General features: G+C 46.7%; 2 protein-coding genes across 6 annotated transcripts in view; both read left to right on the top strand.

Annotated features, from left to right (window-relative positions):
• The window catches only part of MTRF1L (mitochondrial translation release factor 1 like), a 180,202-nt gene extending 178,223 nt beyond the window's left edge, over positions 1-1,979 (top strand). Inside the window, exon 10 of the transcript XR_015049440.1 lies at positions 1,665-1,979. The gene's annotated coding sequence lies outside the window, so the exon portion shown is untranslated. The remainder of the gene's footprint in view (positions 1-1,664) is intronic.
• Positions 1-22,091, top strand: part of GGT7 (gamma-glutamyltransferase 7) — a 52,768-nt gene that overhangs the window by 8,646 nt on the left and 22,031 nt on the right. Inside the window, exons 1-6 of one of the 5 annotated variants that reach the window (XM_085846843.1) lie at positions 2,262-2,388; positions 12,067-12,247; positions 20,016-20,242; positions 20,369-20,520; positions 20,733-20,844; positions 20,968-21,035. In XM_085846843.1, coding sequence (XP_085702969.1) covers positions 12,088-12,247; positions 20,016-20,242; positions 20,369-20,520; positions 20,733-20,844; positions 20,968-21,035 — 719 coding nt within the window. In that variant the 5' untranslated portion in view covers positions 2,262-2,388; positions 12,067-12,087. Of the gene's footprint in view, positions 1-2,261; positions 2,482-2,847; positions 2,867-12,066; positions 12,248-20,015; positions 20,243-20,368; positions 20,521-20,732; positions 20,845-20,967; positions 21,036-22,091 lie in introns of those variants that run through there. The other 4 variants (XM_085846844.1, XM_085846841.1, XM_085846846.1 and 1 more) reach the window with 4 other exon arrangements.

Below are 22,091 nucleotides of genomic sequence, written 5' to 3'. Positions count from 1 at the left end.
TGTCGCGGTGCTGATGGCGCTGTGGTGGGGATGGCGTGGTTGTAGAATTGTTGGCGTTGTGGTGGAGGTGGCGTGGTTGTAGAGTTTGTTGTTGAGGGGATGTTGTTTGTTTAAAATAAAAGATAGAAAAAGAATAACGGCTAACTCAAAGATGCACAGCCCGGCACATGAACAAGACCCGTTATACAACGGTGGGGGAACCTAACCTGAAACACATACTTATCCGAATAACTGATCTCTGGGGAACCTGAATGGTGGTTTGCGAATTTCCACAACCGTAACAATATCTTCTCTTTGTATGGAAAGATCGACCTGACTATTAAAAAAATGTAATGAGCAGGCTGACTTTTCCAGTAAGCCAGATTCAGTAAAAGAATTGCCTATCATTTAAAAGCTATCTTAGGGATTTTTTTTTTAATATAAAAGGCACCAACAAGTTGTCATGTGAATCTAAGAAAATGTCCAGATGTATTCACTAAGCTCTAATCACTTCAAGATAATATATTCCCAGTCTGGGAGAAGCAGACTGACTTTTAACCGACATACTATAGAAATTTATCAAAATGCCCAAAAGAGTTGAAGTTTGACATCATTCTTACATTCTGTGCGTTTTTCTGTGCTGGAAGAGGGTTAACACGTCTGAGTTTGAAATATATGTTATAACCATTCAACCAGGTCAAGCTGGGGCTGTTTGAAGGCCGAAGATAAGCTTCACCTGGAGGATGTCAAGACCTGACAAAGTTGGCACCAACATCTGAAAAAAAAAACTGTCACACTAAACAGTATATATATATATATATATATATATATATATATATATATATATATATATATATATATATATATATATATATATATATATATATATATATCTTGTATATTACTAAAACTTTCATCTTGTATATATGTAAGAATGTATGTTCCCAAAATACAGCCAAAATGGTATACGATAATGCAAAAATTTTAGGGCCATCTTACTCACCATTCTCCTGTGGTGTGCAGTATCAAGTTTCGTTCAAATCGGGTCACGAAAAAAATTATTAAAAAATCAATTCCCGATTCAGTCAAGTACTCTTCGGGAGAATTTGATCAATGAAACAACCTCAGTGGTGTAGTTCGCTGGAGCTATGTTGTTTTTTTTGTTTTTTTTTCTTGAAATGATTAATTTTAAAATCTCAAACATTCAGTATAGACAAAGAACGATTTATTTTTAAGCATAAAATAAACATCGCTATTTTGATCTAATACTTCCGTGTTCATAAATAAATAAATTGTGTTTCGAAGATTCCGCACAATCATTTCTTCGACTTTCTTTTCTCCGGTTTTTTTTTCACATTGACGCGCAATATCAAGTTTCGTTCAAATCGGGCAACGAAAAAAATATTAAAAAATCAATTCCCGACTCAGTCAAGTACTCTTTGGGATTATTTGATCAATGCAAACAACCTCAGCGGTATAGTTCGCTGGAGCTATCTTTTTTTTTCTTTTTTTTTTTTGGAAATGATTTTTTTTTATCAACCGCTGTCACAACGGGTTCACATGTCGTCTAGTAAGGAAGTAAAATTCTCCATGTATATGAGTGATCTGGAACGAGTCTTGTATCCTGATCCCTCTGATGTGCATAGCATGTTTTTGTATGTTGAATAAATGTTCTAATTGTACAGAAGGACTCTGCAATTCCTCGACAAGCCCAACCAGAGTACGTACATCCATCCATTGGGACCATACTCACTGCAGAGCGTTGGTGCTGCCTAAACAGTCTCCTGGGCTATTGGGCACAATCCTGGATGGGTCACCACTCCGACACAGGATACCAGCAAGCTGACACTCATTTTGCCGACCTCAGAAGGATTACAGGCAGTCAACCCCACCTGCTATTAATTCAACAGCGAAGCAAGATTTGAACTCAGGATCCGAAGATCCCAAGTCCACCACCCTAATTATTATAACTGGACTCCATTAAAAGCTGATAATTCCAATTAACTGTGTTTAAGCTTCATTCTTTTGAATGCGGAAAACCGATTAATATGAAGGGAAATCTCACGTCAGCCTCACCTGTTTTCGAGGAAATACTCACTGAGGAAACGGAAGGGCAGTAATGGGAGGAGCGGTGTATATTAGCACAACAATACTGCAGCGCTGGTCCCCTCTGAGTGATGACGTCATGAAATTTATTGAATTCTTGTTCGTTGTATAAATATATATGTATATATATAAATATATATATATATACATATATATACATATACAGCTCGTGCAGTTGTAACGGATCAACGAAGAAAATAATTACTGGATGGAAATAAGATTACTTCCGGGTAGTTCGTGTCAGTTAAAAATAGACTGGTGCGGATTTGTTGTATTATTGCTGAGTCTTCGTGTTGCTGGCCTGTGAGTACTTCCGGTTGTTTACGATAAGCTCGGATTAGCGCTGAACGTGGACGTGGACGTCATTCGGAGGGAGTTTGTGATTTTTTTTTTTTGGTGTGTGGGAAAGTTTCGGCGCTTTCTACAAATTGCTAAGTTGTTAATTGGCCGGAGCCGGATATTTATAGTACAAGTAGGTTCCTTGAAAAGGGCCTTCGACGCAGTTGGAGGCCGTTTGGCCCGTCGGAGCCTGCGCTCTTGTTACGGTTGTTTATCGGTGCTCGATCCTTTTTAAAAGGAAGCAGCACGGTTCATTTTAAAAGTCTTTAGTATGACTCGGTCAGGATTCGAACCCTCACAGACTCCAGAGCGGACGTTCTCGCCATGAAGCCACCGGGGGCTGGTTCTAGGTTATTGTAATTTCTCCGTGATCATCGTCTTCTCCCGCGACGAAGCTGAGTCTGTGGGTCCTAAACATTCATTGTCGGGGACAAGTCGAATGGTCTCTCTGTCTTCTGCCGCCTTCTTTGTAGTTGTGCACTCTCTGGTATTTCCGTGCTTTGTCCCCCTCCTCAATCACACCCGACCCTCAACCCCCCCCTCAACCCCCGACCACCAATCACACCCGACCCTCAACCCCCCCCTCAACGCCTCCTCAACGCCCCCCTCAACCCCCCCCCAACCCCAGACCATCAATCACACCCGACCCTCAACCCCCCACTCCCAAACACTGGTTTCTGCAGGGCTCACACGGTCCACCATCAACCCCCTTCTCGTGAAGCTCCGAAAATCCAGGATTACTGCTCACCCCCAGTCATTAGTTTCTCTTCCCCCCCCCCCCACCTGTGGAACACCAACTTCCACACTCTCTTCAATCTTTTTCTTCCCTCCAGGTCTTCAAGACAGCTGTTCACTATCATATAAGATCGTTCCCTGTTCGGGTCATGGTCTTTCCTGTCGCTGGTTGACCCCTCCTTGCCCTCTCCCCCCAAAAAATCCAAATATCCAGTTTTTCCTTCCAAAGAGTTTGTTTCTGTATCCATCTTGTCAACCCTGTATGTCCTTCCCTACCCTTAAGGCCAAAAAAAACAACATTTGTTTCCTATTGCATGGCCAAAAAAAATTGGGTAGGTAGGTGGGGAATTTTTTTTTGACAATTTTTTTTGCCATGAATACATTCATACAACTCGATTAAAAATGTTTATTTTCCTTCATATAACTAAAAGATATTGCACCTTATGTGTTTCAGGTATGTGTTGGATAAAAAAAATGGCTTGTAGTATGAATGAGATGCTTCTTTGTGTTTGGCGTATTTATGGTCTCTTGCATGAAAATTCCCAGCACATTCAAATCTATAGTATCACTACAGCCTCTCCAGCTCTTGAAATGTGAAAATAATATTCTGTGCTTTTTTGTTGCAGGTATATGTAGGATCAAAAAATGGGGGCTCGAAATTGATTTATATTTTAATACTTGGTGATGGTCTCTGTCAGAAATCCACAGCAACTTCAAATTTCACCACATTTGACACCTGTAGTATCACCATTAGGCCTAGTGTCTGCTGCTCTTGAAAACTATGAAATCCTGCTTGCACACTTTCTCTATTGGTTCACGAAAAAATATTTTCACAAAAAAAAATAAGTGACCACTATATTCATTATTGTTGTCTGTCTGCCTGTCTGTCTGTCTGTCTGCCTGTCTGTTGGGTGGTCGATCTAGTTGGAAATTTTTTTTTTTTTTTGAGATTTGTTCTACCCTTATCAGTATTTAAACGGGTGATTTCGATGAAACTTGGTTGGTAGGTTCATACCATGACCTAGTTGTGTGCAAATGAGAACCATTGCTATGGACACCACCGTTGCCTAGCAACGGGACTTTGGAATTTTAGAAAAATCATAAATTTATTTTTTCAAAAATGGGGCCACAAGCAACTGTGGGCAGTATATTCAGCCATATTGTCAAAAATTTCCAGCCGGATCCTATGAAAACTGTCGGAGAAGATAGACTTTGAATGAACCCTGGTCGAAAACAATAAAAAAACGAAGTTCGTTATATCTCAGACTGAGTCAGATATACATGAAACTGGTATGGTAGGTTCATGGTATGTCCAAGTTATGTGTGAGAAAGAACCGTTGCTATGGCCCCTCCGTTGCCTAGCAACGGCTGAAAAACCTCTAAATGTGGGAGTATTTTAACAAAAAAACAATCTGCAGCATTAACCCTTGAAGCTAGAATCATTAATTTTCTTGTGCTTAATCCTCAGGCTGTTCCCCCATCGAACGGGCCCATCGCATCAGGTTATATTGGGTATGCGACTACCCATGTCCGTCTACCGGCTTGTCTGTCTGTCTGTCCCGAGCATAGCTCCGTGGGTTTTGATCCAATCCTGAAAAAAATTTGGTGGGAGGTTTATATCATGATCTAGTTGTGTTTTCCTGAAAATGGGCGTTGTGCGCCCATTATGGGCAGAGCCACGCCCAAAGAACGTGTGTTTTTAGGGGGTAGCTGATTTCACTTTGCATCTTCTGGCAGGGGTTTTCAGTATTTGGTTAGCCCAATGACATCTGCATAGCCCCACAGAGCTCGATTTTTATTTTTTTCATTTTCTCGTCCCAAGGTCAAGGCCACAAGGTCACAAACTTAAATTGCGAATTGTGTTTTTAGGGGGTAGCCGATTTCAATTTGCATCTTCTGCTAGGGTGGTTGTCGAATCTGGCAGGGTTTCGGTATTTGGTTAGCCCAATGGCACCTGCATAGCCCCACCGAGCTCGATTTTTTTTTTTTTCATTTTCATCTCAAGGTCACAAGGTCACGAACTTAGAAAATTTCGAATTTTGACATAAAAATAATTCGACCGCCCAAGCTTTGAGAGCTCGGATGACAATATCTTTATGCATAATCTTGAGGTCATTCCCCACCTAAAGTCTTGAAACCATTTTGCTCTATCTCGAACATCTTGCCCGTGGCGCCCCCTTCAAATTTGTTTTTACGTTGATTTCATCAAAGTATGGATAATCCGAGGAGTGCGAAATGCCATATAGCCTTTCTGACGTTATATTGTTCCTGGAATGTTCCAGAGGAAGTTTTGCACCAAAGGTCATAATCCTTGACCTTTGACCTTTAAAGTTCACAAAGGTCAAATTTTCAAAATTGTGGGAATTGAACCGGGTTTTCGACCTTCGACGAACTAACTCCATTAAGCTATAGCACATATCCTGTTTCCTTATTTTCATGTCCACAACATTTTTTTGTGAGCTTTAAAGGTTATGCAGAGGTCAAATTTTTAAAGTTGTTGAACAAAACCGTGTTTTCGACATTTTGCAGCTAATAACCTGTCACCAGTACCACATCATGTTGATCATTTTTATAACTTGGTCAAACATTACACATTGTCTCATCCTTGACTTCTGAAACGATCTACATCGTCAAATACCGCTCGTGAACAATCGTCGTCTTCAGACTTGGCAATATATTAAAAGCTGAGCATGAATGAGTTTATATAGTAAATGCATGCTTTTTCTTTCTGAATGGCTGTGTGCATGCTTCGCTATTTTACCATATTAGTGCCTCCAGCTTTAATACTTTTGTTGCAAGTATTAAAATATTTAATAAAACAATTGATGTCTTGTGTTTTAGAAACAATACATGTCTTGTGTTTAAAAAAAAGATTACCCTCGATGGTGCACCTTTATACAATATAATAAAATGAAATAAAAACAAAATATATAAATTTCTGTTTTTATTATACAGAAACATGAAATCAACACAGAATTGTGTACAGTATATAAAATGGAAGGAATTCATCACCCAATAAGCATCATTAAACTCCATTTTTAATATTGTGTACATATATTTAGTGTGAAATACTTCAGTATTATATATAGTCTAATTATATCAAATGTCCTCAATTCCTTTACTGTGGCATAAACTCACATACTTCAACAACAGTTTTAAACGATACAGAAACAAGAAATCAACACGGAATGTTGCACAGTATATAAAATGATAGGAGTTCATCACCCAATATTATAAAGCATCATACTCCATTTTTAATACCCTGTACATATACATTTTTCATGCAATTATCCATTTATTTAGACACACGGTCCTGTATAGGACTTGGATCTGGATCCAGGACCCCTGGATCTGTGTGCTAATGGGACTCCATTGTAGATCAGATCATGGCCTAACGTGAGATCCAGGGACATGCTGTGAAATACTCTAGTCTTCTGTGATAGTCACTCTCTGCACTTTTCCTTTTCCATATGGCCTATAACAAATGTCCTCGATGTCTTTACTGTGGCATACCTCACATACTTCAATGACAGTTTTAAACATTTTCCTTAGTTTAGATTTGACAACACCACCGCCACCACACCACCACCACCACACCACTGCCACCACACCATTGCCACCACCACACCACTCACCACCACCTCCTCCATAACACCACCACTATCACCACACCACCCACCACCACCACACCATTGCTGCCACCACACCATTTCCGCCACCACCACCACCACACCATTTCCGCCACCACCACCACCACACCATTTCCGCCACCACCACCACCACACCATTTCCGCCACCACCACCACCACACCATTTCCGCCACCACCACCACCACACCATTGCCGCCACCACCACCACCACACCATTGCCGCCACCACCACCACCACACCATTGCCGCCACCACCACCACCACACCATTGCCGCCACCACCACCACCACACCATTGCCGCCACCACCACCACCACACCATTGCCGCCACCAGCACCACCACACCATTGCCGCCGCCGCCACCACCACCAGCACACCATTGCCGCCACCACCACCACCACACCATTGCCGCCGCCACCACCACCACCACACCATTGCCGCCGCCACCACCACCACCTCACCATTGCCGCCGCCACCACCACCACCACACCATTGCCGCCGCCACCACCACCACCACACCATTGCCGCCGCCACCACCACCACCACACCATTGCCGCCGCCACCACCACCACCACACCATTGCCGCCGCCACCACCACCACCACACCATTGCCGCCGCCACCACCACCACCACACCATTTCCGCCGCCGCCACCACCACCACCACACCATTGCCGCCGCCACCACCACCACCACACCATTGCCGCCACCACCACCACCACACCATTGCCGCCGCCACCACCACCACCACACCATTGCCGCCACCACCACCACCACACCATTGCCGCCACCACCACCACCACACCATTGCCGCCACCACCACCACCACACCATTGCCGCCACCACCACCACCACACCATTGCCGCCACCACCACCACCACACCATTGCCGCCACCACCACCACCACACCATTGCCGCCACCACCACCACCACACCATTGCCGCCACCACCACCACCACACCATTGCCGCCACCACCACCACCACACCATTGCCGCCACCACCACCACCACACCATTGCCGCCACCACCACCACCACACCATTGCCGCCACCACCACCACCACACCATTGCCGCCACCACCACCACCACACCATTGCCGCCACCACCACCACCACACCATTGCCGCCACCACCACCACCACACCATTGCCGCCGCCACCACCACCACCACACCATTGCCGCCACCACCACCACCACACCATTGCCGCCACCACCACCACCACACCATTGCCGCCACCACCACCACCACACCATTGCCGCCACCACCACCACCACACCATTGCCGCCACCACCACCACCACACCATTGCCGCCACCACCACCACCACACCATTGCCGCCACCACCACCACCACACCATTGCCGCCACCACCACCACCACACCATTGCCGCCACCACCACCACCACACCATTGCCGCCACCACCACCACCACACCATTGCCGCCACCACCACCACCACACCATTGCCGCCACCACCACCACCACACCATTGCCGCCACCACCACCACCACACCATTGCCGCCACCACCACCACCACACCATTGCCGCCACCACCACCACCACACCATTGCCGCCGCCGCCACCACCACCACACCATTGCCGCCGCCACCACCACCACACCATTGCCGCCGCCGCCACCACCACACCATTGCCGCCGCCGCCACCACCACACCACAGCCGCCGCCGCCACCACCACACCATTGCCGCCGCCGCCACCACCACACCATTGCCGCCGCCGCCACCACCACCACACCATTGCCGCCGCCACCACCACCACACCATTGCCGCCGCCACCACCACCACACCATTGCCGCCGCCGCCACCACCACACCATTGCCGCCGCCACCACCACCACACCATTGCCGCCGCCACCACCACCACACCATTGCCGCCGCCACCACCACCACACCATTGCCGCCGCCACCACACCACCACACCATTGCCGCCGCCACCACCACCACACCATTGCCGCCGCCGCCACCACCACCACACCATTGCCGCCGCCACCACCACCACACCATTGCCGCCGCCACCACCACCACACCATTGCCGCCGCCACCACCACCACACCATTGCCGCCGCCACCACCACCACACCATTGCCGCCGCCACCACCACCACACCATTGCCGCCGCCACCACCACCACACCATTGCCCCCGCCCCCACCACCACACCGTTGCCGCCGCCGCCACCGCCACCCCATTGCCGCCGCCGCCACCACCAGTCCATTGCCGCCGCCACCACCACCACCACACCATTGCCACCGCCACCACCACCACCACACCATTGCCGCCGCCACCACCACCACCACACCATTGCCGCCGCCCAACCACCACCACACCATTGCCGCCGCCGCCAACCACCACCACACCATTGCCGCCGCCGCCACCACCACCACACCATTGCCGCCGCCGCCACCACCACCACACCATTGCCGCCGCCGCCACCACCACCACACCATTGCCGCCGCCGCCACCACCACCACACCATTGCCGCCGCCGCCACCACCACCACACCATTGCCGCCGCCGCCACCACCACCACACCCTTGCCGCCGCCGCCACCACCACCACACCAGTGCCGCCGCCGCCACCACCACCACCACACCATTGCCGCCGCCGCCACCACCACCACACCATTCCCGCCGCCGCCACCACCACCACACCATTGCCGCCACCACCACCACCACACCATTGCCGCCGCCGCCACCACCACCACCACACCATTGCCGCCGCCGCCCCCACCACCACACCATGTCCGCCCCCGCCACCACCACCACACCATTCCCGCCTCCGCCACCACCACCACACCATTGCCGCCGCCGCCACCACCACCACCACACCATTGCCGCCGCCGCCACCACCACCACCACACCAGCCGCCGCCGCCACCACCACACCATTGCCGCCGCCACCACCACCACACCATTGCCGCCGCCACCACCACCACACCATTGCCGCCGCCGCCACCACCACCACACCATTGCCGCCGCCGCCACCACCACACCATTGCCGCCGCCGCCACCACCACACCATTGCCGCCGCCACCACCACCACACCATTGCCGCCGCCACCACCACCACACCATTGCCGCCGCCACCACCACCACACCATTGCCGCCGCCACCACCACCACACCATTGCCGCCGCCACCACCACCACACCATTGCCGCCGCCACCACCACCACACCATTGCCGCCGCCACCACCACCACACCATTGCCGCCGCCACCACCACCACACCATTGCCGCCGCCACCACCACCACACCATTGCCGCCGCCACCACCACCACACCATTGCCGCCGCCACCACCACCACACCATTGCCGCCGCCACCACCACCACACCATTGCCGCCGCCACCACCACCACACCATTGCCGCCGCCACCACCACCACACCATTGCCGCCGCCACCACCACCACCACACCATTGCCGCCGCCACCACCACCACCACACCATTGCCGCCGCCACCACCACCACCACACCATTGCCGCCGCCACCACCACCACCACACCATTGCCGCCGCCACCACCACCACCACACCATTGCCGCCGCCACCACCACCACCACACCATTGCCGCCGCCACCACCACCACCACACCATTGCCGCCGCCACCACCACCACCACACCATTGCCGCCGCCACCACCACCACCACACCATTGCCGCCGCCACCACCACCACCACACCATTGCCGCCGCCACCACCACCACCACACCATTGCCGCCGCCACCACCACCACCACACCATTGCCGCCGCCACCCCCACCACCACACCATTGCCGCCGCCACCACCACCACCACACCATTGCCGCCGCCACCACCACCACCACACCATTGCCGCCGCCACCACCACCACCACACCATTGCCGCCGCCACCACCACCACCACACCATTGCCGCCGCCACCACCACCACCACACCATTGCCGCCGCCACCACCACCACCACACCATTGCCGCCGCCACCACCACCACCACACCATTGCCGCCGCCACCACCACCACCACACCATTGCCCCCGCCACCACCACCACCACACCATTGCCGCCGCCACCACCACCACCACACCATTGCCGCCGCCACCACCACCACCACACCATTGCCGCCGCCACCACCACCACCACACCATTGCCGCCGCCACCACCACCACCACACCATTGCCGCCGCCACCACCACCACCACACCATTGCCGCCGCCACCACCACCACCACACCATTGCCGCCGCCACCACCACCACCACACCATTGCCGCCGCCACCACCACCACCACACCATTGCCGCCGCCACCACCACCACCACACCATTGCCGCCGCCACCACCACCACCACACCATTGCCGCCGCCACCACCACCACCACACCATTGCCGCCGCCACCACCACCACCACACCATTGCCGCCGCCACCACCACCACCACACCATTGCCGCCGCCACCACCACCACCACACCATTGCCGCCGCCACCACCACCACCACACCATTGCCGCCGCCACCACCACCACCACACCATTGCCGCCGCCACCACCACCACACCATTGCCGCCACCACCACCACCACACCATTGCCGCCACCACCACCACCACACCATTGCCGCCACCACCACCATCACCACGTCACCACCATCATCATCACCACCACAATAGGTGGAACTAATCGTGAAAAGACCGATCCACAAAGCAGTCCTCGTGCGCGTTTGACTCGGGCGCCGCCATTTTGAAACTCACTGACGTTACGCCTGGGATTCAAAATGGCGGCGCCCGAGTCCAAATTGTCAACAAAAATTGTGGGGTCGCATATAAAAGCAATGGGTCGGTAGGAAACCGGAAACAAACTCCTCTTTTTGTTTGGCCCAATTCTTCCCCACATCCCTTATTTATCCAAGTCTCCCTCTATTTTTCCCCTGAACACTGCTGTTTGTATTCCTCATCTCTTTCTGCTGTTCCTTTTGTTCTGCTGCGTCCTGATCCATTCTATGTCCTTGCTTTTCCACGAGCCTTGACTTGTATCCAAAAAAAGTTGTACTTTGGACCTATTATTTGGATCCAACTGACCATGGCCCAACGTGAGAATATTGGCTTGGGGTTATCCGGCTGAAACACGCACGACAGGTGCTTCACTGAATTTGTAAATCGCTAACACTACTTCATCAACTTCACACATAGAGTTAGGTTGTGGGGAAATACAAGGTGTTATGGTGTTTGGCGATTGTGGTTTGTGACTCGGATGCAGTTACAGACCGAGATTGTAACTTCAATTTTTTTTGATTGTTCTGCAGTGCTGATCAGCCTCTTCTAAGATGGCAGAGGAGACAGGCTCTGATTCCACGTTGGGGGCTTTCTCTCCAGTCGATTACATGAGCATTACTAGTTTCCCTCGACTTCCAGACGATGGTGGGACTCCCGGAGAGCCGGGAAACAGGGGAGCACCGCAGTTGACCGAGGAGACCTTGGCAGCAGGTTGGAGGAACAGAATCTCTCGTCTTGAATGGGTTTACAGAGAGTAATGTGATGAGCAAATTAAATTGAAGCAAAGGACTATACCTACATCTAATATATAAAGCTTGTTCTCACTCACTCACTCACTCACTCACTCACTCACTCACTCACTCACTCACTCACTCAAATGTTTAGTACCTTCGTGGTGGGGTATAAAGTTTAAGTTTTGCAAACTGATGCAACTCAAAGCCAACATCCCAGGAAAAAAATTGGAAAATTTAGCGGCAGAGTACAACTGTGTTTCAAAACAGTCAGAAAATTTCCTTAAACAAAAATATCCTCAAATAAAAGTCGGACTATGCAGACTCGGTCCGCTCACTGCAAGTCATGTGACTCAAGGCAATGTGGCTCGCACTCAAACTGGTTGCTAGGCAACACTAACATGAGCCTCTTCTTATTTTATAACTTTTGCCGTATTTACATTAAAAATTACTATAGCTGTAAACATTTAAAAAAATATATTAATAATCACTGAGTAATTTTAGTAATTACCATTTTTTGATTCTTGAGTAATTGTTGTCGTGATGGAATATTTTAAATATTGTATATTTAATTATATTGCAATTTGGGTCACATGATTTGCCTTTTTTAGGTCATCTCTATCATCTCAGTAGAGATGACCTAATAATAACAGTCTCGAAGTCTGTCCACCCGTCTGTACGTACGTCCGTCCGTCCACAATCAAACCGAGTGGAGACAAATAAACAGTAGTGGAATGGATAGCGGTCGATGAGACATGCACAACGATATAACTTTCAACGTCGTCCAAGGTCGAGGTGAACGTCACGAGGCTGTCAAAGTTGCGAAAATCGTTTATTTCAAATCTTATCTCCTCCCTCATTTATCAAGAGAGAACAAATGTTATTAGTGATTCAGATACTACGTACTATTATCTCGAACAACACGAGCTATTTTTTTGAAATTTGCTCTCGTTCTGATTTTATAGCCCTTCAAACTTCGCTCTGATTCCCCGTATGGGCCGTTCATAAAGTACATACAAAAATAAAAGTATTAAATTAAGAACCGAAACTCTCCGAGACAAATATTACATTTTAAGCTTTTGTCAGATTTAACTAAAACAATGGAACACAAGTTTATATGCACACTTACTTTCATTTATGACATTACATTGTCTTGAATGTCAATTTGTACTTTTATTTTCATAAATGATGTGCTGTGATATTAAAAGAAAAAGGTAAATTACACCGCTAGGGACTGCATCGTCATGACTTGCAAACATCGGTTCATAAGGAACTGCTGGCTTTGCAAGCGATTAGCGATATATGAGGGGGGTGGGTGGGTGGTCACGAGCCTGCATACAGGGGAGGGGGTGGGTGGGTGGTCACTAGCCTGCATACAGAGGGGGTGGGTGGGTGGTACGATGCCTGCATACAGAGGGGGGTGGGTGGTTTTGAAACCCGGAAGTGGAGCGTATGTACTTTATGAACTGCCCCTATTCCAGTTTGGCACAGAGTTACTTTCGACCTCTGGCAGAGATGACCGGGACTCCCGCTTGGGGGTATTTTTTACTAGATTTCGTAAGTATATTGATGACTTCTGTCGTGTGTGTGTGTGTGTGTGTGTGTGTGTGTGTGTGTGTGTGTGTGTGTGTGTGTGTGTGTGTGTGTGTGTGTGTGTGTGTGCGCGATAACTTGAGAACGGAAGAAGCTACCAATGTCAAATTACACCACGTGATTCAGGAGGGTGATGGCTAGGGCTGATTAGATTTTGGTCAAAATCGGTCAAAGGTCAAGGTCACAGTGAGGTCAAACATTCGATTTTTGATGGTTTGGTACAGAATCATCGTAGAAACTTCTGGTTTGCGTCGCTACCTTCTCTAGAGACAGCTTTTATTAGACAAGGTCAGAGGTCAAGTCGACGATTTCGTAAGTACCAGTCGATGACTGCTTGTTTTTTTTGGTCATTGTTTGATCAAGTTAATTATAAATAATATGCAATCTTTTTAGTTTGTCTTTTGGCTGGTATATCATTGCAGCATAGTGCAGCTCTTGAATAGAAATCTCTCTCAATCTACTTCATCAAATACATAAAGCTTGTATTTATTATGTCTGCATGCAGGATACACCGGAGTAGTTGCTTGCAGTGTTTGCCCCACTGGTACAGGATACACATATTGCCCTTCTGGATCCTCTTGTACTGGATCTTCACGTGACGTGCTGCATCTGCTGAGCATGGACAGTTAAAGTTAAAGGTCCTGTCACACCTTGACGATTTAGCCAGCGTATGCCGACGTATGAAAAATTTGTCTAAAACGCTGGCACACGTCGAATACGTTATGGGTAAGTTTTGTATACGTTAAGAGCATGCTGGCATACGTCGTAGTACGCTGGCATACGCCGAGCTCGTCGACAAATTTTAACATGCTTGAAATTTTTCGACGTATGCCAGTGTATGACTCACACGTTCCGCATACGCTGGCCATAAGTTGTAGGTACGTTACGTGATCGTTGACACACGTCGACACGCATTACTTGTAAGTTACTCATAAGTCGAAACGCGTCGAGGTAATGTTTAGCATACCCGAAACTTATTTCTAACCTATGAGTTACGTGTTGTAGGCACGTTTCGCGATCGTTGACACACGTTACTTGTAGGTTACTCATAAGTCGAAACGTGTCGAGGTAATGTTTAGCTTCAGTGTTCCAGACTCCCTGTTTTGTATTTTTTTGTTTTTATCTTGCCAAAACGAAGTTTTTGCAAGATATGTTAGTCAGCTTGTATGTTTTTTTTTTTTTTATTATTTATTTTTTTTAAATTGACTTTTTTTTTTTGTCTGTAATCACGTATAAAAAAATTCTGCAGAGCACAGTTATCATCGGAAATTTTTGTAACTTCGCATATCAGAGGCCTATAGAGGTCCCTTTCAGCTCATAAAATTTTGAAGGTCAAGGTCACTTTGTCGCAAATCAGGGGAGTCGACGAAACCCTTATTTTTTGATTGGATTGTCTTCAAACTTCATGGGAATATAGTTCATGGTCTGGCGCTCAGCTGATTAATTTTTGGTGGCGATTGGCCTTGACCTTCATGGTTAGCGCCTGAGGTCAAACATATTTGACCCCAAGGTCAAATTTTCAAGTTTTAGGAACCATATCGTGTAGTACCTCAAATTGAACACCTCGATGAGTGCTTTCTGGATATGTCAAGTTTGAGACATTATGACGTCATTTGGTGACGTTATGAGGCAAACGCATATTTTTCATGGTTACTCTGTAGAACGATTCTCATCGGAATCTCTCGTTGGCAGATATTCCTCAAGGAGTCACTCCTGGTTGATAGCAGCTCTGTTCACCTCAGTGTGACCTTAAAGAAGTCACACGTGGTCACCTTTTGGCAAGATACGGGTCACCCTGCAGGTGACATTGGTTTATTTTTTCTTCGGTATGACGGTGATGTTGACACTGATTTCTTGTGTGGTTATAATATAATTAATAGGCTGCCGCTCAACGATTTAAATCATAACCGCACTAGAAATCGAAGTGTCAACATCATTGTGATGCCGAAGAAGAAAAAAAAAAAACAGGGAGTCTGGAACACTGACGCTAAACATTACCTCGACGTGTTTCGACTTATGAGTAACTTACAAGTAACGTGTGTCAACGATCGTGTAACGTGCCTACAACTTATGGCCAGCATATGCGGAACGTGTGTCATACGCTGGCATACGTCGAAAAATTTTCAACATGCTGAAAATTTGTCGATGTACTCTGTGTACTACGACTTATGTCAGCGTGCTCTTAACGTATACAAAACTTACCAATAAAATGACATATGACATAAAATGACACCTTAAAATTCGACGTGTGCCAGCGTATTCGGCAAATTTTTTTCATACGTCGGCATATGCTGGCTAAAACGTCAAGGTGTGACAGCGGCTTGACACTTTGATGTCGAGTGCGGTTTTGATTTGAATCGTCGAGCCGCAGCCTTTTAATAGGCTACGCCACGTGATCGTTGGCGATACGCTCCTGCGCGCTATGCATGTTAGACTATTGTTGGGCATAGGTTGTGAATGCCAAGAACACGCTCAACATTCGTTGATATAAGTTATCTATATGTTATCGAAACGTTCTGTGTACGTTACTAATACGTTATGCATACGTCCAACTCGTTATGAATACATCCAAAACTGGAAAAGAAACATCAATAGCGTTTTACATACATTTTGATACCTTGCCATACGCTGGCTAAAATGTCGTGTGACAGGTCCTTCAGGTCTGGATTAAATCTGGAATGTTTTTCTCCATTTACATTCAAGTCTTATCCTATTCTTCTTTGTTCATGTACAGCACAAGGCTGCGGTGTAGCATCATTGGCTGAGGGTGTGGCAGTGCTGCTGATGCAATGCCCTCTGCTGATCAGGATAGGAATCTGGAGCCATGGTGCCAACGATAGCTCGCCTCCTTTTCTCGGAAGACACCGTGGGATCTTTAATGTCCACAAACGAATGCTGGCAGATTTAACGTCCGTATGAGGAACGGCACACACATTGATGAAACGCTGAGATGACAGTTTATAGCTGGGCCAGAATTAAAACCCAGGCTCTGGCTATAGGCACAGCAACGAACGGATCATGATCCATAGAGGTTGGACAAAAATGTTATCAAAGCTTTTTCACCTGAAATGTTTTCATTGGTGGTACTAGTACGTGCCCGTAAAAAAGAATAAATACATATTCCAACCGCGAGCAAGAAACAACAACCACACAGGCCATTTCTTCGCTCTCGCGTGCCTGTACGTGCGTGGTGCGGAAGTTCACATATCACAGTTACGATGATTCGCAATTTAGGTTTTAATGGCCAATTATTCAATTGGTGCCATCATATTTTACCTTTTCGCAATGTTGTCGCAAGGAAAAACAAAAAGAGAAGAGAGAAAAAAAAATTACTTCCTGGTTCGGAGCATACCAGCACTGATGTTACTGAAATTTATGCACCGTCTAATATGAAAACGATCATAACTTGGGGCATCGTGTTTATCTATAAATGCGCATAAGAAATCGAGAAATTATTAGAATACACGAAGTCATCATTATCCGGAAGCCCGTACGTTGTAACCTGTAATGGGGAACGCGGCTGAGCTTCCCTTCCCCATCGGCCACGCCCACGCAACAACGTGTCTTGTCATTGGTTTGGTAAATAAATGGCCATAACTTGGGAAGCACTTGTCCGATTAATATCAAACCTTGAAAAGGCACATCCTCAGGTCCCCAGCAATATATCTGGCAAGTTTCAATTACATCGCACCAGTGGTTGTCAATAAACAGCGGACACACACACACACACACACACACACACACACACACACACACACACACACACACACACACACACACACACACACACACACACACACACACACACAGACTGCTGGAATTATAGATAGATGTCTCATCAGAAAAAACCCCACCCGAATCCGCCCATGGGAAACCTCGTTTTAACCTCAAATCCAAGATGGCTGACATTGTACAGATGCAAAACTTAAAATGGACCTAATTTTGGAAAGAAACAACATAGAAACATTTTTAAGGTGTCATTTTAACTAATTTGAGGACTCCCATTCATTTAGTGAAATTTTCGGGACCATTAGAGGTCACGATTATCAACAACATCACCGTTGAGCATGCAGAAGGAGATGCTGACTGCAAGATCTGTATGCTAGCATGTTTGTCTGCGAAGAACAGTCAAACAGCCGTTGTCGCAGAAGATTCTGATGTATTTCAGTTGATGATGCATCATGCTGATGCCACAAATAACAGTGACAACCTGTAGATGGTGACCGCAAAACAGACGGTGTGCATCACAACGTTGAAGAAGAAACTGGATCCTGCCCTCTCGGAAAGTCCACTCTTCCTGCACGCTTTCAGTGGGTGTGATACCACATCAAGGCCATATGGAATCGGCAAAGTGACTGTTTTTACGAAGTATGCAGCACTGAGCAAGTCAGCCACCGTTTTTATGTCTCCATCTTCATCGAAACAGGACATCGAACAGGCAGGAGAAGATGCCATGCTGGAGATATATGGGTGCATTGCATCATTAAGCCTCAACGCAGCAAGGGTGACTTCCTATTGAAGGTAGCTACTTCTACACAATATGTATCTCCAGAAAAGCTTCCGCCGACGAGTGACTCAGCCACCTTTCATAGTCATCGGACTTGTCACCAAGTTCAGGGATGGCGTGGCAATGATATCGCCTCTGCAGTTTGGGGTTGGAAAGCCACTCCCGGTGGTCTTGTGCCTATCAGGATGATCCAGCCAGCAGCACCAGAGCGACTCCTCAAGATAATTCGGTGCAATTGTGGTAGCCAGTGTGACAAAAAAACATGCACCTGCTGCAAGAATGGACTACAGCGCACACCAGCTTGTGGCCAATGCAGGGGAATAACATGCATGAATGTGCCACATGTGGACAATCAGGATGATGATGACCAGGATGTAGATCTCAATAATAATAGAATGGATTGACATTGCAATCTGACTTTAAAAAATTATCACTCATACAATATCATTTAAGTGATCAGGCATAGTAAACTTTGTTATTCGACACCTTAACACGGGTTTCAAAATAATGTCACTGCAAGGTCACAAAATCTGTTTGGATTACTTATTTGGTTAAATTTGGCTATGATTATGATCTCGATGCCAATCTCATAAATAAGTGAATGGACATCTTGGAAGAGTCCATTGAAAATGATACATCCAATGTACTTTATTTTGAGTTGATTTGCATCATTTTGATCAAATTTGACCTTGACCTTGAATTTATCACATGATCTAGATATCCAATCACCTCAAAACTATTACTAAATGAATGAGCATCTTAATGGTATATGTGGCAATAACAACCAATATATTTTATCAATAACTATCATTTTGGCATAACTCTTGATACAATTTCGGTCAAATTTAACGTTGCTTCGGTCAAGTTTAACGTTGACCTTGACATATGACCTTGATATCTAACGATCTTATAAGTATCACTAAACGAATGGGGGTCCTCAAATTAGTTAAAAATGACACTTTAAAAGTGTTTCTTTGTTGTTTCTTTCCAAAATTAGGTCCATTTTAAGTTTTGCACCTGTACAATGTCGGCCATCTTGGATTTGAGGTCAAAACGAGGTTTCCCATGGGAGGATTCAGGTGGGGTTTTTTCTGATAGGACATATCGCCAATGAAGTCATTTCAGGTGAGAAAGTTTTGATAACATTTTTGTCCAATCTAAATCGTTCATTGCTTAGACTACTAGGCTATCCTGTCTTATTGAATACCTAACATTGATTGATGGCTCGTTGGCCACTTATGAAGGTAGTGAATTTCACACGATGACTATGCTCTGAAATAAACTGGTTTACCAAATTCTTTCTTGAATCTGCATTTGTTCAGTTTGAAGTTGTGGCCTATGGTCCTATTTTATTGTAAAGGAAAGATCTTTATACATCATGACAGGTGTGGTGTGGAGTTTTTTTTTAGTTTTTGTTTGTTTAAATGTCTTGTGTAAGGTAAAGATCTTCACAGGGAAGGATCACTGTCTCAGAGTTGAAGGATGAATCGTGTGTTCGAAACGAATAATATAATGGGTTAATCATCGAGTAAACTTATGCTGTAATGGAAATCAAACTTCGACGTCTCCATAAGTGTGAAAGAATACGAGCTCGCACGATGACCGATTTATGAAGATTATGACAGTGATGAATTTCTCTGTTCTACAGAGCCTGAAGATGTGTTAAAAAGTGCCAAACTACAGCAACTGCCTTCATCATCTACTGAACCGGACAGTCTTGACTCGTCGCCTCTGCGTCTGACGCGCAGTGACCCGTTCTCCAAGGATTGCCTGTGTCGCAGAGACGGCTTGACCATCATCATGACGGCCTGCCTGACGTTCGCCATCGCGGTCACCATAGCTCTCATTGTACAGATACACATCGGGGAGCCACAGGTGCTGCACTTGGGAGGAAGGTGGTGCTGTGAATGTTTAAATAAGTAAACCATTTATGCTTGAATTCTGAAGTCTGGCATATTAAATGTCATTCACTGTGACCTCATCGCTCCGGGCATTGCGCAGGTACGGCAGATTGGTGTCGTTATCTCGGGTGCAAAAGTGTGTGAGGAGGTGGGAATTGCGATCCTGGAGCAGCTCGGGTCCTCTGTGGATGCCGTTGTAGCGGTGGCTCTCTGTATGGGCATCGTGCACCCACACAGCACCGGCCTCGGAGGGTCTGTAGCTTCGGGGCATGTGTAGTGGTTTTGTCTCGTGGCAGTTTGGGGATTGTGCGTACGTGATGGCTGTTGGAGCATATTAAATGCACCATTTGTTTGGACATCTTTTTTTGCATCATCGTTGAAGGACCATGTCTATATTATGAAGATGTTTGTATCGTGCTCTGTTGGTTTTTAAAGAGTTAAAATATTTTGATCGTTGCTTTCAGAGGAGGTGTTATGCTGGTGCACGACCTCAAAAAGAACAAGACGCAATTCCTCGACTTCTGGCCCGTAGCTCCTGCTTCGGTCGGGCTCCAGGGACAGAATGCAAATGTCTCGGTGAGAAGGTTGTTTTTGCTTTGAAAAGGTTGAAAGGACACGTTTGAGGTGTTTATCGATAGCTGAGGAGCAAATGGGGACAGGAAAAAGGGATGTTAAGTATTTGAATACATTTTCTCTCAGGATGGAGACAGTGTGGCCGTTCCTGGCCTTGTGAAAGGCCTGTTCGAAGCCCACAACCTGTATGGAAGGTAAGCTTGCGAACTTTACAGATAGATCTTGGCACATCGGATGTACTTGGTTTGTGTAAGAAGGGGCTTATTCAATGGTTGACTGACTTGTATATCGCATTATTTGAGGTGGGGGGCATTATACATACCATCGCTTCACTTTAATCAAAAGACAGCAGGTTTAACTTCACAAATATATTGCATGTCTAACTGTGAATCTCTGAGGATGTGAAATGTGAAAAAGGATCTTTTATAATACTTGGTTGTTTGTGTGCTTTTTTTCATGTACTTTTTAATTTTCTTTTACTTCGAGAAGTATTACTATATATAATTCTGTTCCTTCCGTGTTTGTGCCAACGGTTCTTGCTGTCGGAGAATACACGTTACCGTTGAAACGCCTCATCAAGCTCCCATTGCCGCGTCTTCTTTTTCTTCGATACTGGAAAAGGGCTTTTCAAACGGACACCTTTAAGATTAAACACATTTTTGTTCCAAGTTGATCAAATTATTAGCTTTCCAATGATATCATTTTTATTATTAACCGTGAAAGCTTCGTCGTGCTTCTTTTTCTTTCCATGACACATACGTGGATAGACAGATGCATCTCCTCTTGGCAATAGATGCATACACAGGAGGTAGTAAGACAGAGCATTTAACAGTACAGATCATCGTCCGGGTATATCGATCACAGTTGATCTGAGAATGATCTATCTGCAGTTGCAGCCAAAAATAATGGCACCTTTGCGATTTTTTTATTTTTTTATTTTTTATTTTTTATTTTTTTTCAAATAACTCCCAATTTTCTCAAATTCAGTTGAAATTGACAAGTGTTTGGTCTCCACAATTCTTTATTTCGCTGTTAATATTACAGAACCTTTGTTTTTGGTTCAGAACTTAATATATCCTTTTAAATCAGAAATAAAAAGAAATGCCATTGACAAAATTATTTGCGCCCTCGACTTAAAATTTTTGCGTCCAGGGTCAGAGTTAAAACTACCTGGACGGATGGCAAAGCGTCTCCCTTGAAGGCTATAACTGAGACTCGGTAATGCACGCACGTTAATGACGGAGAGGCGA

This window comes from Eptatretus burgeri, chromosome 11, assembly GCF_056783735.1.
Source record: "Eptatretus burgeri isolate ZD-2024b chromosome 11, Ebu_testis_v1, whole genome shotgun sequence".
NCBI classification, from domain to species: domain Eukaryota; kingdom Metazoa; phylum Chordata; class Myxini; order Myxiniformes; family Myxinidae; genus Eptatretus; species Eptatretus burgeri.
Note: the sequence above shows the minus strand (reverse complement) of the source record. Positions and strands in the feature narration are given on the sequence as shown.